The sequence below is a fragment of the Nomascus leucogenys genome, chromosome 17 (genome assembly GCF_006542625.1).
Source record: "Nomascus leucogenys isolate Asia chromosome 17, Asia_NLE_v1, whole genome shotgun sequence".
Classification (NCBI taxonomy): Eukaryota; Metazoa; Chordata; class Mammalia; order Primates; family Hylobatidae; genus Nomascus; species Nomascus leucogenys.
In genome coordinates, this window is record NC_044397.1 from 37,147,646 (window position 1) to 37,161,807 (window position 14,162).

The 14,162-nt window shown below is 56.1% G+C and overlaps 1 protein-coding gene across 1 annotated transcript; it reads right to left on the reverse strand.

The window, feature by feature from the left end:
* Window positions 1-7,309: 7,309 nt before the first annotated feature.
* On the reverse strand, window positions 7,310-14,162 carry UPK3BL2 (uroplakin 3B like 2). The gene is made up of 6 exons (XM_030797509.1): window positions 13,600-14,162; window positions 11,529-11,690; window positions 11,112-11,331; window positions 9,400-9,476; window positions 8,990-9,110; window positions 7,310-7,914 (listed from the first exon to the last, which is right to left on the reverse strand). The coding sequence occupies exons 1-6, from the start codon at window positions 13,802-13,804 to the stop codon at window positions 7,806-7,808; spliced, it is 894 nt and encodes a 297-aa protein (XP_030653369.1). The 5' UTR covers window positions 13,805-14,162; the 3' UTR covers window positions 7,310-7,805.

The following is a 14,162-nucleotide window of genomic DNA, read 5'->3' on the forward strand; positions in this document are numbered from 1 at the left end:
AGGGGGTGCAGAGACACACTCTGTGGGTGAGTGGAGGGCTGCCTGGTTTCCAACAGTGGTCCCCTTGGGGCACCTGTGCTCCTGCTGCAGTGGACAGCTGGGTGTCTGGAGGAAGGGCTGGGGTGTGGAGACAGCGTTGGGGCACAGCCAGCAGGGGAGGGGGTTCCAGGCTGACTCCCTCTGCCTCTGCCATCTTCGGGGGATGGGCTGCGAATGGTTTCTGTCCCCTGATATCCACCTGTTCTTTTTCCTTTCTTTTCTCCCTCTCCTCCCCTCCCCTCCCCTCCCCTTTCCTTCTCTTCCCTCCTTCCTTCCTCTCTCTCTCCTTCCTTCCTTCTTTCCCCTTCCTTCCTTCCTTCCTTCCTTCCTTCCTTCCTTCCTTCCTTCCTTCCTTCCTTCCCCTCTCTCCTTCCTTCCTCCCTCCCTCCCTCTCTCTCTCTCTTTCTCCCTCTCCCTCTCCCTTTCCTCTCTCTTTTTTTCTCTCTTTATTTCTTTCTGACAAGGTCTCAGGGTCTTGCTCTGTGCCCAGGCTGGACTGCAGTGATGCAATCATAGCTCACTGCAGCCTCGACCTCCTGGGCTCAAGCGATCCTCACACTTCAGCCTCCTGAGTAGCTGGGACCACAGATGCACACTACCACGCCCAGCTAATTTTTAAAACTTTTTTAGAGATGGGGTCTCCCTATGTTGCCCAAGCTGGTCTTGAACTTCTGGGCTCAAGCGATCCTCCCGCCTAGGCCTCCCAAAGCGCTGGGATTACAGATGTGAGCCATCGCACCCAGCCGCTTTTCTTTCCCTGCTCTTATTTCTCTGCTTTTTGCCCTTTTCCCCAGTGAGCTCAGCCCTGGAACTGACATCAGCTCTCTGATTTTATCTTGCGTTTATTGGGAAATGGTGGTGCCCATCTCTGGGCCAGTCCAGACAGCTTCCCCCTAGGAAGTGAGCCAAGTTCCCACGGCGTGTCAGAGTTAAAAACAAGGACAAGAGACAGCGTGAGAGACATAAGAGAGGGGGCAAAGAGAAAGACAGAAAAGCAGAGAGAGGGACCACAGGTCCCCTGCTTCCCCTTCTGTTTGTTCATTAATCAGGCTGATGTTAGGAGGCACGGGGGGCATTGGACATCATTTCATGGCTCAAGATCATTGTCCCCAAGTCTGTTTTCCCAGGCTGTCCCCTTAAGAGCTGAGACGCCGTGGCCACACCCTGCGGTCCATGTCACCCTCCAGCCATTGCTGCCCTGTGGGTGTGCCCAGCAGAGCCTCCAGCTCTGTGCCTGCCCCCTGGAATGCCCCTAAAGCCCTCCCAGACCCTTACCCATCCTTCAAGGCCACACCTGTGCCCCTCCTTCATGCAGCCCCCAGATGGGATTGGGAGGCAGGGTGTGCCTCTCTGTCCCTCAAGGGCTCCCTGGTCATCTCTGTGCATGTCTAGTTGCCCCTGAGATGGACTGGCCTTGATGGCCGGGACTCTATGTCTTAGCATCCAGCATGGCTAGCTGAAGTCAGTGGCTGCAGAGTGTGGGAATGAATGAGTGAGTGAGTGAATGAATGAATGAATGGGGGAGAACTGAGTGACCCGAGGGAGGGCCAAACCTGGACAGGAGCTTCTGGTGCCTCTTGTCCCTCCTTTTTTTTTTTTTTTTGAGATGGAGTCTGGTTCTATTGCCCAGGCTGGAGTGCCATGGTGCAATCTCAGCTCACTGCAACTTCTGCCTCCCGGGTTCCAGTGATCCTCCTGCCTCAGCCTCCTAAATAGCTGGAACTATAGGCGTGCACCACCACACCCAGCTAATTTTTGTATTTTTAGTAGAGACGGGGTTTCACCATGTTGACCAGGCTGGTCTTGAACTTCTGACCTCGTGATCCACCTGCCTCGGCCTCCCAAAGTGCTGGGATTACAGGCGTGAGCCACCGCACCCCGCCCCCTCTTGTCCATTCTTTTCATGGATGAGGAGGCTGAGGCCCAAGCCGGTCAGGTGGGTACCAGGACTGGGGCTCCAACATTTTCTCTCCCAGAGGATTTTCAGGATCCCTCTCTGGGAACATGATCAGCGGCTTTAAGGGGCCAGGGGCTTTCCCTCCAGCCAGCCCTGAACTCCCAGGCCCCAGAGAACCCGGAGAAGCCAGTCTCACATGGCTGGGATTTTCTTTTTTTTTTTTTTTGAGACGGAGTCTCGCTCTGTCGCCCAGGCTGGAGTGCAGTGGTACAATCTCGGCTCACTGCAAGCTCCGCCTCCCGGTTCACGCCATTCTCCTGCCTCAGCCTCTCCGAGTAGCTGGGACTACAGGCGCCCGCCACCACGCCCGGCTAATTTTTTTGTATTTTTTAGTAGAGACAGAGTTTCACCGTGGTCTCGATCTCCTGACCTCGTGATCCGCCCACCTCGGCCTCCCAAAGTGCTGGGATTACAAGCGTGAGCCACCGCGCCCGGCCTTGGCTGGGATTTTCATCGGGAGAATCCCACTGGCCACGTACTGGGCTCTCTCCCGGCCCGAGATTGGGCTCTGGGCTCAGCACTGAGCAGGACCCAAGGAAGTGGCTTAAGTCTTTGTGGCCAGGAGGTGTCTGCTGTAGAAAGCAGGGTGGCATGTGGTCGGGGGGTACTGTGGTCAGGGAGGGAGGTTGCCTGGGGCTGTCCAGGCTTCAGCCTGGGAAAGGGAGCACCCAGGGAACCAAGACGCGGTGCAGGGCTGGGGGCAGCTTTGGGCTCGGCTGTCGGGGAAACATATTGGCATGAGGGGCCTCCTGGATGTCCGGTCAGAGATGGCCCGGGGGCCAAGGACATATTAGAGGCAGCTGAGGGTTGCCGGGCGAGCTGCCTCACGCCTGTAATCCCAGCCCTTTGGGAGGCTGAGGCGGGCGGATCACCTGAGGTCGGGAGTTCGAGACCAGCCTGGCCAACATGGTGAAACCCCATCTCTACCAAAATACAAAAATCAGCTGGGCATGGTGGCGGGTACCTGTAATCCCAGCTATTCGGGAGGGTGAGGCATGAGAATCGCTTGAACCCAGGAGGTGGAGGTTGCAATGAGTCAAGATCATGCCATTGCACTCCAGCCTGGGTGACAGAGCCAGACTCTGTCTCAAAAAAAAAAAAAAAAGAAAAGAAAAAAGAGAGGCAGCTGAGGGGAGGGACAAGGGTCATTAGTCCACATCGGAGCTGGCTGAGGCTGGTGCCCAGGGATAGGGGAGCTGAGTGGGTGCAGGCCCAGGAAGTGAGCAATTGCCAGTGACACCGGGTGGAGGGACAGGTGGAGGAGGAGTTGTGAGCTTAGCTGCACAGGACATTATTCCAAATGGGGCTGAGGAGCAAGGGGGACCCCCACACTCCCCACCTCCCAATGCTGAGGCATGTGGGTAGGGGGCTATCCAGGAGGGCTTCAGGGAGGAAGTGTTCTGAAGGAAGAGGCAAGAGGGTGGTGAAGGGGACATTTGGGGGCCACCCCTTCTCCAGCTGGCAAAATTGTCCCGTCCCCACTGGGTGCAGTGGCTCATGCCTGTAATGCCAGCACTTTGGGAGGCCGAAGTGGGAGGATCACTTGAGGTCAAGAGTTTGAGACCAGCTTGGGCCACAAGGTGAAACCCCCACCCCACTCCCCACCCCGCCCAATCTCTACTAAAAATACAAAAATTAGCTGGGCATGGTGGTGCACTCCTGTAATCCCAGCTACTCGGGAGGCTGAGAGATGAGAATCACTTGAACCCAGGAGGCGGAGGTTACAGTCAGCCGAGATCATGCCATTGTACTCCAGCCTGGGCGACAGAGTAAGACTCCATCTCAAAAAAAAAAAAAAAAAAAAAAAATTGCCCTGTCCCCTGAGACTCAGCGGTCAGCCCCTGCAGAGTCCTCTCTGCACACCCCCAGCCCCACCCCAGCCTCAGCAGCCCTCTGTCTGGGCAGGACTTTGTGGCCCTCTCTCCAGTCTGGAGACCATAAGGCCAGGAAGGGAGGCCAGGCATGGTGGCTTCTGTTTGTAATTTCAGCACTTTGGGAGGCCAAGGTGGGAGCATCTCTTGAGCTCAGGAGTTCCAAACTAGCCTGGGCAACATGGCGAGACCCCATCTCTACAAAAAATAAAAAAATTAGCTGGGTGGTGGCACATACCTGTAATCCCAGCTACTTGGGAGGCTGAGGTGGGAGGATTGCTTGAACTCAGAGGTTCAAGGCTGCAGTGAGCTATGATCGTGCCACTGCACTCAAGACTGGGTGACAGAGTGAGACCCTGCCTCTACAAAAAAAAAAAAAAAAAAAAAAGAAAGTTAGCTAGGTGCCTGTAGTGCCTGTAATCCCAGCACTTTGGGAGGCCAAGGTGGGAGGATCGCCTGAGCCCAGGAGTTCAAATGCTACAGTGAGCTATGAAGGTGCCACCATACTCCAGCCTGGACAAAAAAGTGAGACCCCATCTCTAGAAAAGGAAAAAAGAAAAAAAAAAAAAAGAAAAGAAAGAACAGGAAGGATCTAATTCCACTGGATCAGCATGAAAGCGGCGTGTGCCTCTGTATGTCCATTTTGCCTTCTCTGTCCTGCTCTGACCCAGCAGATTGGCCTTCAGGGACTGCACCACTCAGACCCCACACTCTCTTGCTTCTGGTGAGGTGTGGCCAGTGGAGGCACTGGCATGAGATCAGGGGGTGGGAAGACAGAGCCCTGTTCCCTCTGGTGGCTTCATCCTTTCACCTACAGCCCCTGCTCCTGCAGGGCCCCTCACCTGTGGCTACTGACTGCTGGTCCTGGAAACATCGCTCCCTCCCTCCCATCAGCAATCAGATCCAGAAGTGCTTAGGGCCCCATTACAGCCAAGTCCCAGGTCACCCTCTCTGGTCCATTCCCCTAATGCTGCCCACACCTTTGTAAACGCTCTCAATTGCCCTGTGAGACAGCGTACCATCTGTTTCCTGCCAGGGCCCGACGCATACAGGGTGTGGGCAAGGGTTTGTGAAATGCAGAGTCTTAGAGTTCACCCAGTTCAACCTTCCCTTTTAAAAATGTTTCATTTTAGAGACAGGGTCTTGCTCTGTCACAGAGGCTGGTGTCCAGGGGTGCCATCATAGCTCACTGCAGCCTCCAACTCCTGGGCTCAAGCGATCCTCCCACCTCAGCCTCCATAGTAGCTGGGTCTGCAGGTTCACACTACCATGTCTGGCTAATTTTTCTTTTGTTCTGTTTTGAGACAGTCTTGTTCTCTGCCACCCAGGCTGGAGTGTAGTAGCACGATCTGGGCTCACTGAAACCTCCTTCACCTGGGTTCAAGTGATTCTCCTGCCTCAGCCTCCCCAGTAGCAGGGATTACAGGCATGCACCACCATGGCTGGCTAATTTTTGTATTTTTTGTAGAGACAGGGTTTCCCCATGTTGGCCAGGCTGGTCTCGAACTCCTGACCTCAGGTGATCCTCCTGCCTCTGCCTCCCGAAATGCTGGGATTACAGGTGTGAGCCACCATGCCTGGCCTTAACCACCATGCCCGGCCTTAATTTTTGTATTTATATTTTGTAGAGATGGGGTGTTGCTATGTTGCCCAGGCTGGACTTGAACTCTTGGCCCCAAGCAATCCTCCCGCCTCAGCCTTCCAAAGCACTAGGATTAGAGGTGTGAGCCACCTGTACCTCGCCTAACCATTGCTTTTTATGTAAGGGGAAACTGAGGCCCAGAGAGGGTGAGTGATCTGTCTTGGGTCACTCAGCCCCAGGGTTGGGGCTCAAAGCTGTTCTGAAAAGAGGCCAGGGTTTATCTCACAGAGGTTGGCAGCCTGTCTGCCCCATCCTCTGCCTGCCTCTCCCAGCCTGGTAGCTTCAAGATCATTTGAGCATTTCCTCCACAGCAGGAGCCGGATGCATCTGCTCCACCTAATAACCCCATTAGGGCCATTTGCGCCTCTCAGGGCAGGTGCCTGGGAACCCAGCCAGCGCCCTCCTCCCTGACCTCTTGCCCCAGAGAGTGGGGCCCCTCCACATGGCACAGGGTGTCTTCCAGTCTCCTCTCCACCCCTCACCCTCCCCTACCTGCCCATCAGCAACACGTTGCTCCTCCTGCCTGGCACCCTTCCAAGGTCCACCTGGCCCAAGTGTCCTGCTCCTTCTTCAAAGCCACCCCTCCCCAAGATGCTGCCTCTGTCCTTCCCCTATAGCAGTGGGCACCTTGAGGGCAGAACCTTGCCATGGGCATCTCTGGCCCCTGGGGTCTGAGCACTGAGCGGGAATCCTGATGATAAATGTTGCATGAGCTGGGCACAGTGGCTTACGCCTGTAATCCCAGCAGGAGGATCACTTGAGACCAGGAGTTCGAGATCAGCTTGGGCAACATAGTGAGACCCCGTCTCTATAAAAATTTAAAAAATTAGTCAGATGTGGTGTCATGTACCTATAGTCCAAGCTACTCAGGAGGCTGAGGCGGGAGGATCGCTTGCACCCAGGAGTTTGAGGCTGCAATGAGCTATGATCACACCACTGTTCTTTCCAGCCTGGGCAACAGAGTGAGATTCCATGTCTACAAAAAAATTAAACATTAGCTGGGCGTGGTGTCATGCACCTGTAGTCCAGCTACTCAGGAGGCTGAGGTGGGAGGATCACTGGAGCCCAGGAATTAGAGACTGCAGTGAGCTATGATGGTGCCACTGCACTCCAGCCTGGGCTATAAGGCGAAACTCCATTTCAAAAAAAAAAAGAAACTGTGCCTTTTGCCTTTTGTGTACTCCAGGAAAGGATTGGAGGAAGTGGAGGCAGAGGGCTTGAAGTCCTCCAGCCAGCAGGGGGCAGGCTGGGGAGAGGGGCCACAGGGAGGATGCTTGGGTGGAAAGACAGCAAGTGCCAGCCATGCTGCCCCGTGGCCTTTGGGTACCAAGAGGCTGTCTGGGCAGGACAAGAGGAGCACCTATCTCAGGTCCACAGTCCGCCAACAAGCCCAGCTAATTTTTTTGTCATTTTTGTAGAGATAGGGTTTCACCATGTTGCCCAGGCTGGTCTCGAACTCCTGGGCTCAAGTGATCCTCCTGCCTCAGCCTCCCAAAGTGCTGGGATTACAGGCCTGAGCCACCGCAACCGGCTTTGGGTCCACAGTCTTCACAGTTCCCAAGGCATGTTCACCTTGGTTTAGTCTTACTGTGGCCTTGTGGGTTCAGGGTTAGCATCCTCATTTTACAGATAGGGACAGTAAGGCTGGCAGAGAGGCCTGTCCTGCCCCAGGTGACAACTTCTCTAGGATCCTGAGCCTCGCCCCGGTCCTACACGCCCTTGGGGACCTCCTCAGGAGGAGGAGCCAGAGGCAGTGGTGCAGAAAGACTACCCAGGTGTATGATGTCACAGGCAGGCAGGGAGGTGTTGGGGGCATTTATTTCTGATAGAGACTGGCACAAGCTTTGGGCTAAGGACACCCACCCCCCACCCTCATCTAGAAACAATCTCTCTCGCCGGACATGATGGCTCACGCCTGTAATCCCAGCACTTTGGGAGGCCGAGGCAGGCGGATCACATGGTCAGGAGATCGAGGCCATCCTGGCCAACATGGTGAAACCCCATCTCTACTGAAAATATAAAAATGAGCTGGGCATGGTGGTGTGTGCCTGTAGTCCCAGCTACTTGGGAGGCTGAAGCAGGAAAATTGCTTGAACCCGCGAGGCAGAGGTTGCAGTGAGCCGAGATTGCGCCAGCCTGGCGACAGAGTGAGACTCCGTCTCAAAAGAAAAAGAAAAAAAGTAAAGAAAAGAAACAATCTCTCTCAGGGTCCAGAAGCTTCAGGGCATGTCCCAGCCCAGGCTCTGCAGCCTGGGCCAGGGAGGAGGTGGAGGGACACGTGGGCCCCCAGAACCCCTCAGGAAGCCCCCTCGGCGGGAGTGCTGAACGTGTGGTGCGTGGTGTATCTTCTCACACTCCCTGTCTCCTCTGGGCCTGACAGGGAAGTGCTCCTGCAGCTGTTGAAGCTTGGGAGGGGAGGAGAGAGGGAGAGATGATGGAAGCTGAAGAACGGCTCTGGCCGAGATCCCACAGCCATTGGCTAGCATGCTCCCACCCATCGCATAGGGGAAACTGAGACTCCACTGGCTGGGCGGAATTAACCAAAGGGACTGAGGCGATTCCTCCAAACCTCAAAATCTAGCTCATCGCTCCTGCCCCCCATCACTCTCCCCCTCCACCCTCCACACCTCAGGACCCCGCTCAAACAGTATCCGCCTGTCTCCCCTGATCAAAACCCACTCCCGGCTCCCATAGGCTGCAGGATACAGCCTAGTTCCTCAGCTAGGCCCCTGGCCTGGCCTGGCTGCATGCACCCCTCCTGCCCCTCCTGCCCCCACACCTCCCTACCCCCTTTTTAGAGTCACTCCCTCTCCCCCTCCTCCCCAAATCCCACCAAGACTAGGTCTCCCCTTTTCTCTAGGAAGCCTTGTAGACACTCTCTGTGCCCCAGGCTCAGGCACCTGAGCTCTGTATGACACCCTGACACCCTTTTTTTTTTTTTTTTTTTAGATGGAGTCTCACTCTGTCACCCAGGTTGGAGTACAGTGATGCAATCTCAGCTCACTGCAACCTCCACCTCCCAAGTTCAAGCCATTCTTCTTCCTCAGCCTCCTGAGTAGCTAGGATTACAAGCACGTGCCACCACACCAGGCTAATTTTTTGTATTTTTAGTAGAGCTGGGGTTTCACTGTGTTGGCCAGGCTGGTCTTGAACTCCTGACCTCAAGTGATCTGCCAGCCTCAGCCTCCCACAGTGCTGGGATTACAGGCGTGAGACACCGCACCCGGCCTGTATGGCGTCTTGTGGCAATGCTCAGAGCTTGGCCTTAAAGCAATTCACCTCCACCTGGGGCGCCTACCCGACTGTGGTGTCCGCAGGCGGCACCCACTTGCAATCCCAGATGCTGCCACCAGGGGGTGCACGGTGCCCGCTTGGAAGGTGGGCACGGGCGGGCGGGGAGGAACTAGAGAGGGAGGGGTTAATGCCCAAGGGCCCCGCCCCTCCCAAGAGGCATGGGCGGTCTCAGCCCGGTTCACTCACCAGGTGTATATGAGCACAGCCAGGAGGACCGTGAGGAGGACGGCCAGGAGGATAGACAGGATAGCGATGATGACCACGGTGCCCGGGCTCTGGGGGCCGGGGACAGCCCGAAGTGCCTGGGCTGAGGGCAGTGATGGGGGCCGCAGAGGCGGGCAGGAAAAGAAATTTTACCTGACCGGAAGGGGCCCTTGGGCAGAATCCAGACCAATCACCGCCCTGCCTCCCCTACCACCACCCAGGCCTGGCGGAAGCGGGTGGCTGGGGGAGGGGCGCCTGCAGATTGCAGGATAGTTGGCTGCCTCTGATTGAGTGGTGAGCTGACCTGTTCCCCCAGCCCATCCTCAGTCCTCCGGACCCCCAGGCCCCTGGCTCCCTGCCCCTACTGTTTGACCGGAGCCTCTGGCCCCTACCTTGCTGCAGGCGAGTGTCGCTGGACCACTTTGTTTCAGCCACGGGTCCTTCGTCATTCATCACCAGGAACTTCACCCTGAATGGGAGACCCAGCATTGGCCATGGGGGTCCCCCAGAGTCCTGAAACCATCAGACCCTGGTGCCTGCAAGTCTGTCCCCTGGAGTTCCAAGCCCTGGGGAGAGCAGCCCGGGGAGGGGGCCAGAGGCTGAGGCTAAAGAGCCCAACAGAATGGGTTCCAATCTGTGTGACATTTCCAGCGGTGTGACGTCCCTCCCCCTCTCTGGGCTTCTGTGTCCTCATTTGGGAAAGGTAGGGGGCGGGTATTAGATCTCTCAGAACTGAACACGTGTGAATCAAGCATTTAGTGAGGGGAGACCCTGTCTGGATGGAGAGACACCACCTGAGTAGTCCACATGGCCCGAGGGGACTGGGGCTTGAGGTAGGGAACCTTCTGCTCAAGAAAAGCAGGATAGGCCAGGCATGGTGGCTCACATCTGTAATCCCGGCACTTTGGGAGGCCAAGGTGGGCAGATCACTTGAAGCCAGGAATTAAGACCAGCCTGGCCAACATGGCGAAACCTCATTTCTACTAAAATTACAAAAATTAGCCAGGCATGGTGGCAGGTATCTGGCCAACATGGCAAAACCAAAAATGAGCCAGGCGCCGGGTGCGGTGGCTCACGCCTGTAATCCCAGCACTTTGGGAGGCCGAGGCGGGTGGATCACCTGAGGTCAGGAGTTCAAGACCAGCCTGGCCAACATGGTGAAACCCTGTCTCTTTTTTTTTTTTTTTGAGACGGAGTCTCGCTCTGTCACCCAGGCTGGAGTGCAGTGGCACAATCTCAGCTCACTGCAAGCTCTGCCTCCCGGGTTCACGCCATTCTCCTGCCTCAGCCTCCCGAGTAGCTGGGACTACAGGCGCCCACCACCACGCCCGGCTAATTTTTTTTGTATTTTTAGTAGAGACGGGGTTTCACCGTGTTAGCCAGGATGGTCTCGATCTCCTGACTTCGTGATCCGCCCACCTCAGCCTCCCAAAGTGCTGGGATTACAGGCGTGAGCCACCACGCCTGGCTGAAACCTTATCTCTACTAAAAATACAAAATTTAGCCGGGCATGGTGGCCCATACCTGTAATCCCAGCTACTCGGGAGGCTGAGGCAGGAGAATCGCTTGAACCCGGCAGGCGGAGGTTGCAGTGAGCCGAGATCGCACCACAGCACTCCAGCCTGGGTGACAAGAGCAAGACTCTATCTCAAAACAAACAAACAAACAAATGAGCCAGGCATGGTGGCAGGTACCTGGCCAACATGGAAAAACCCCGTCTCTACTAAAAATACAAAAATTAGTCGGGTGTGGTGTCAGATGCCTGTAATTCCAGCTACTCATTAGGCTGAGGCTGGAGAATCGTTGAACCCAAGAAGCAGAGGTTGCAGTGAGCTGAGATCACACCACTGTACTCCAGCCTGGGTCACAGAGCAAGACTCCATCTCATGAAGAAGAAGAAGAAAAGAAAAAAAAAAGAAAAGAAGGATAATTCATGTAGTTCATGAAGGCCTCCCCAGCCCCTGCCTGCTGCTTCCTCTTCCCTTTGGCCAAGCAGGAGCAGGGGACCCAGGCATCCTGCTGGGGCCCTGGTGAGCCTCCTAGGGGCTGCCCCAGGTTCCGGCTTGGGTGCGGGCAGGAGCCAGGGCCTGGCAGAGCCGCTCACCTGTAGGGGCCCGGTCCCGGTAGGGGATGGTTGCAGCCAATTTTTGTTGGTTGGCAGTGGGTATCATTGCCGACGCGGAGGACATGGAGCTGGCCTCTGGCCTGGTCACCCTGGTACAGCCCCCGGTTGGCCCTCAGTGTGAGATAGTAGCCCCTCTGGGAGAAGTTGGCAGGAGCAGGGATGTCCTGGTTTGTCTGTGGGGCCGTGAAGCTCTGGGTGGCTAAGGGTGGCACCGTGGTCAGACAGGTCACACAGCAGGATCCCACCCTCACCCCAACAAGCCTGACAGCCCTCCCCCGCCCCATCCCCTGCAGCACCTGCTCCCTGCATCTCCCCGCAACACACCCGCTACTGCCCTCAGGCCCGCAGGCCCATTTCACAGAGGGAAAACCGAAGCCTGGCCCCAGCAGCACCCACCGTTGCTGAGGGCCACCACCAGCCAGATGGTATCCCAGTCAGAGATGTTGTGGCTGCTGAACTGGCCCAGAGGCTGCTCCAGCGTGAAGGTGGACTGGGTGAGCCTCCCCGCCAGGGTGTCGTTTGAGAGCTGGGGCACATAGCTGATGAGCTCTGGGGCAGCTGGAAGGGGAGAGCAGAGAGGAGAGGCCAAATGGGGCAACCAAGCCCCCAACAGCTCTGGTGTCCCCCCGCCCAGATCCAGACTTAACGTGGGAGCCCCAAGTTAGGAGCACTTCCTGGGAGGTCAGGTCCGGTATGAACCAGGAAGCTTCCCCGGTAACTCTATGCCCCATGGGCATGGGTGGGAGGCCTGAGTCCAGCCCCTGGCCCCTCTCTTAGGAGCCTACTAGGGGTAGGCACTGTGGGAGGTCTAGGACAATGGTGGCATGGGAGGTCTCACCCTGGCAGTAGGCACAGTTCTCCCGTGCCGGGCCATGTTGGGATGGAACTGGAATTTGGGGGCAGCCTGACCCTAAGCTGAACTCTGCTCCTGACATGCCCAGTGACCTCCAAATTAAGTCCCTCCAGCTCCACCCACATGGTCTAGGTTGTTTTGCTTGAAGAGAGGATGTGTGGCTTGGCAGGGGTCGGGGGGGATAGCACAGGAAGGTCCCCTTGGCCGAGACCCCAGGCTGGGACACAGACTGCCCAGAGGGTCCAGGGGCTCTGAAGCCAGAGCTTGGTTCCGAGTCTAGAATGTCCTCTTCAACCCACCTGGTTCTCTGCCGCCTCCCAACATGGCCCCAAGGCATCTTCGCCTTCAGGACCAGGTCCCCCTTGCAGACTCCCACCTCATCTCTCTGGGGAAGGGTGGGGGACAAGAACAAGCTTCCCAGGTCCGTACCCCAAAGGGGACTCAGGATCGGCAACTTGGCCTGTGTCCAGCCTTGCTGGTTGGAGAGCTCAGACCTCCCCAACTGAGCCTCCCAGGCAGGAGCAGGACCATAGCGCCCCTCCTCTCCCCAACCCCAAATACTGGTCCAGGAGAAGCAGAACGATGGAGTGGGCTTCTGTGCAAGTCTCCAGCAGCTGCCCCTGTTCGGTTCAGTTCAGTTCAATTTGATTCATTTACGTTGAATTAAACTCAACTCCAAAGGTTCAGGCTAGAGTCTTCCTTGGGGGCAACTGTCATGATTCCTTTCTTAGAGCTCTCAGTCCTATCTCTGAAGCCCAGGGCACCCTGCGTGCAGGAGGCACTTAATATTTAGAAAGAGAAGTGGAGGCTGGGCGCTGTGGCTCACGTCTGTAATCCCAGCACTTCGGGAGACTAAGGCGGGCGGATCACGAGGTCAGGAGTTCGAGACCAGACTGGCCAATATGGTGAAACCCTGTTTCTACTAAAAATACAAAAATTAGCCAGGCATAATGGCACACGGCTATAATCTCAGCTACTCAGGAGGCTGAAGCAGGAGAATTGCTTGAACCCGGGAGGCGGAGGTTATGGTGAGCCGAGATCGCACCACTGTACTCCAGCCTGGGCGACAGTGGGAGACTCTGTCTCAAAAAAAAAAAAAAAAAAAAAGAAAGAAAGAAAAAAAGAAAAAGAAAGAGAAGCAGAGCAGTCAGAGATTGGGGCTGGCGGCAGAGATTGTAGGATTGTATCTCTCAGCCTGTCCAGTTTTTCTTTTCTTTTCTTTTTTTTTTTTTTTGAGACAGGGTCTTGCTGTTTGGCCCAGGCTGGAGTGCAGTGGTGCATTCATAGTTCACTGCATGGGCTCAAGCCATCCTCCCACCTCAGTCTCCCAAGTAGCTGGGATTACAGGTGCACTCCATCACACCCAGCTGATTAAAAACAAAAATCTTTAAAAAAAATCTTTTTAAAAAATGGGGTCTTGTTATGTTGCCCAGGCTGGGCTTGCCAGAGCTTCCTGGGGACATGCATTGTCCTGGACATCTAGAAACCTCTCCTCAGGGAAAGGAAGGAGGCAGGAGGCATGTGTGAGAATTTGGAAACAAAGTGAGGTCTTGGGTCTGTCCTGCAGCCTGAGATGCAGCAGGTACCCCCGTGCCAATCCCCACCCTTACTCACCCACGCCTGTCCCAGGCCGGACACGGGTCAGTAGCAGCAACAGCAACATTAGCAGCTGGGACTGTCCCGCAGAGAGCCTTACGGCCGGGCCAAGCCTCCAGCTGTTGTCCATCTGTCTGTCCGTCCGTCCGTCTGCAGTGTCTGCAGCCCCAGAGGCTCCCTCGTCTGTAGTCCGTGCTGGGCTAGGGAAAGCTGTTCCTGGCATCTCCTGCTGCCCCTCCCAGGTACCCCCTCCTCTCAAACAACTGGTTGGACAGGTTTTGGGGCAGAATCTGCCGGCCCAGTGAATCTGGCATTGCTAGGGAGGGGTCTGAAGAGAACATACAGTTGCAAGACAAGCCTGGACTCCCCCACCCCCGCCCCCCATGAGCGCCTGACCAGGGAGGGGCTGAGGAAGGAGGAGGGGCAGCCTCAGGATCCAGGCTGCCCCAGGGACAATCCTGCAAAGTCTACCCCGTGGATCTCCTTGTCCAAACAGTCCTCAGTGTAGGACTCTTCCTTGAGGACCTGAAGTGGGAGGATCACTTGAGCCTGGGAGGTTGAGGCTGCAGTGAGCCAAGATG

Excerpts from the sequence above, each read along its gene's own strand:
- UPK3BL2 (XM_030797509.1), bottom strand. The coding sequence starts at position 13,804 with ATGCCAGGAACAGCTTTCCCTAGCCCAGCACGGACTACAGACGAGGGA. Across the intron at positions 9,111-9,399 it reads CGACACTCGCCTGCAGCAAG|CCCAGGCACTTCGGGCTGTC; the intron begins GTAGGGGCCAGA and ends CACTGCCCTCAG. Across the intron at positions 7,915-8,989 it reads GCTGTGCTCATATACACCTG|CTTCAACAGCTGCAGGAGCA; the intron begins GTGAGTGAACCG and ends TCCCCTCCCAAG.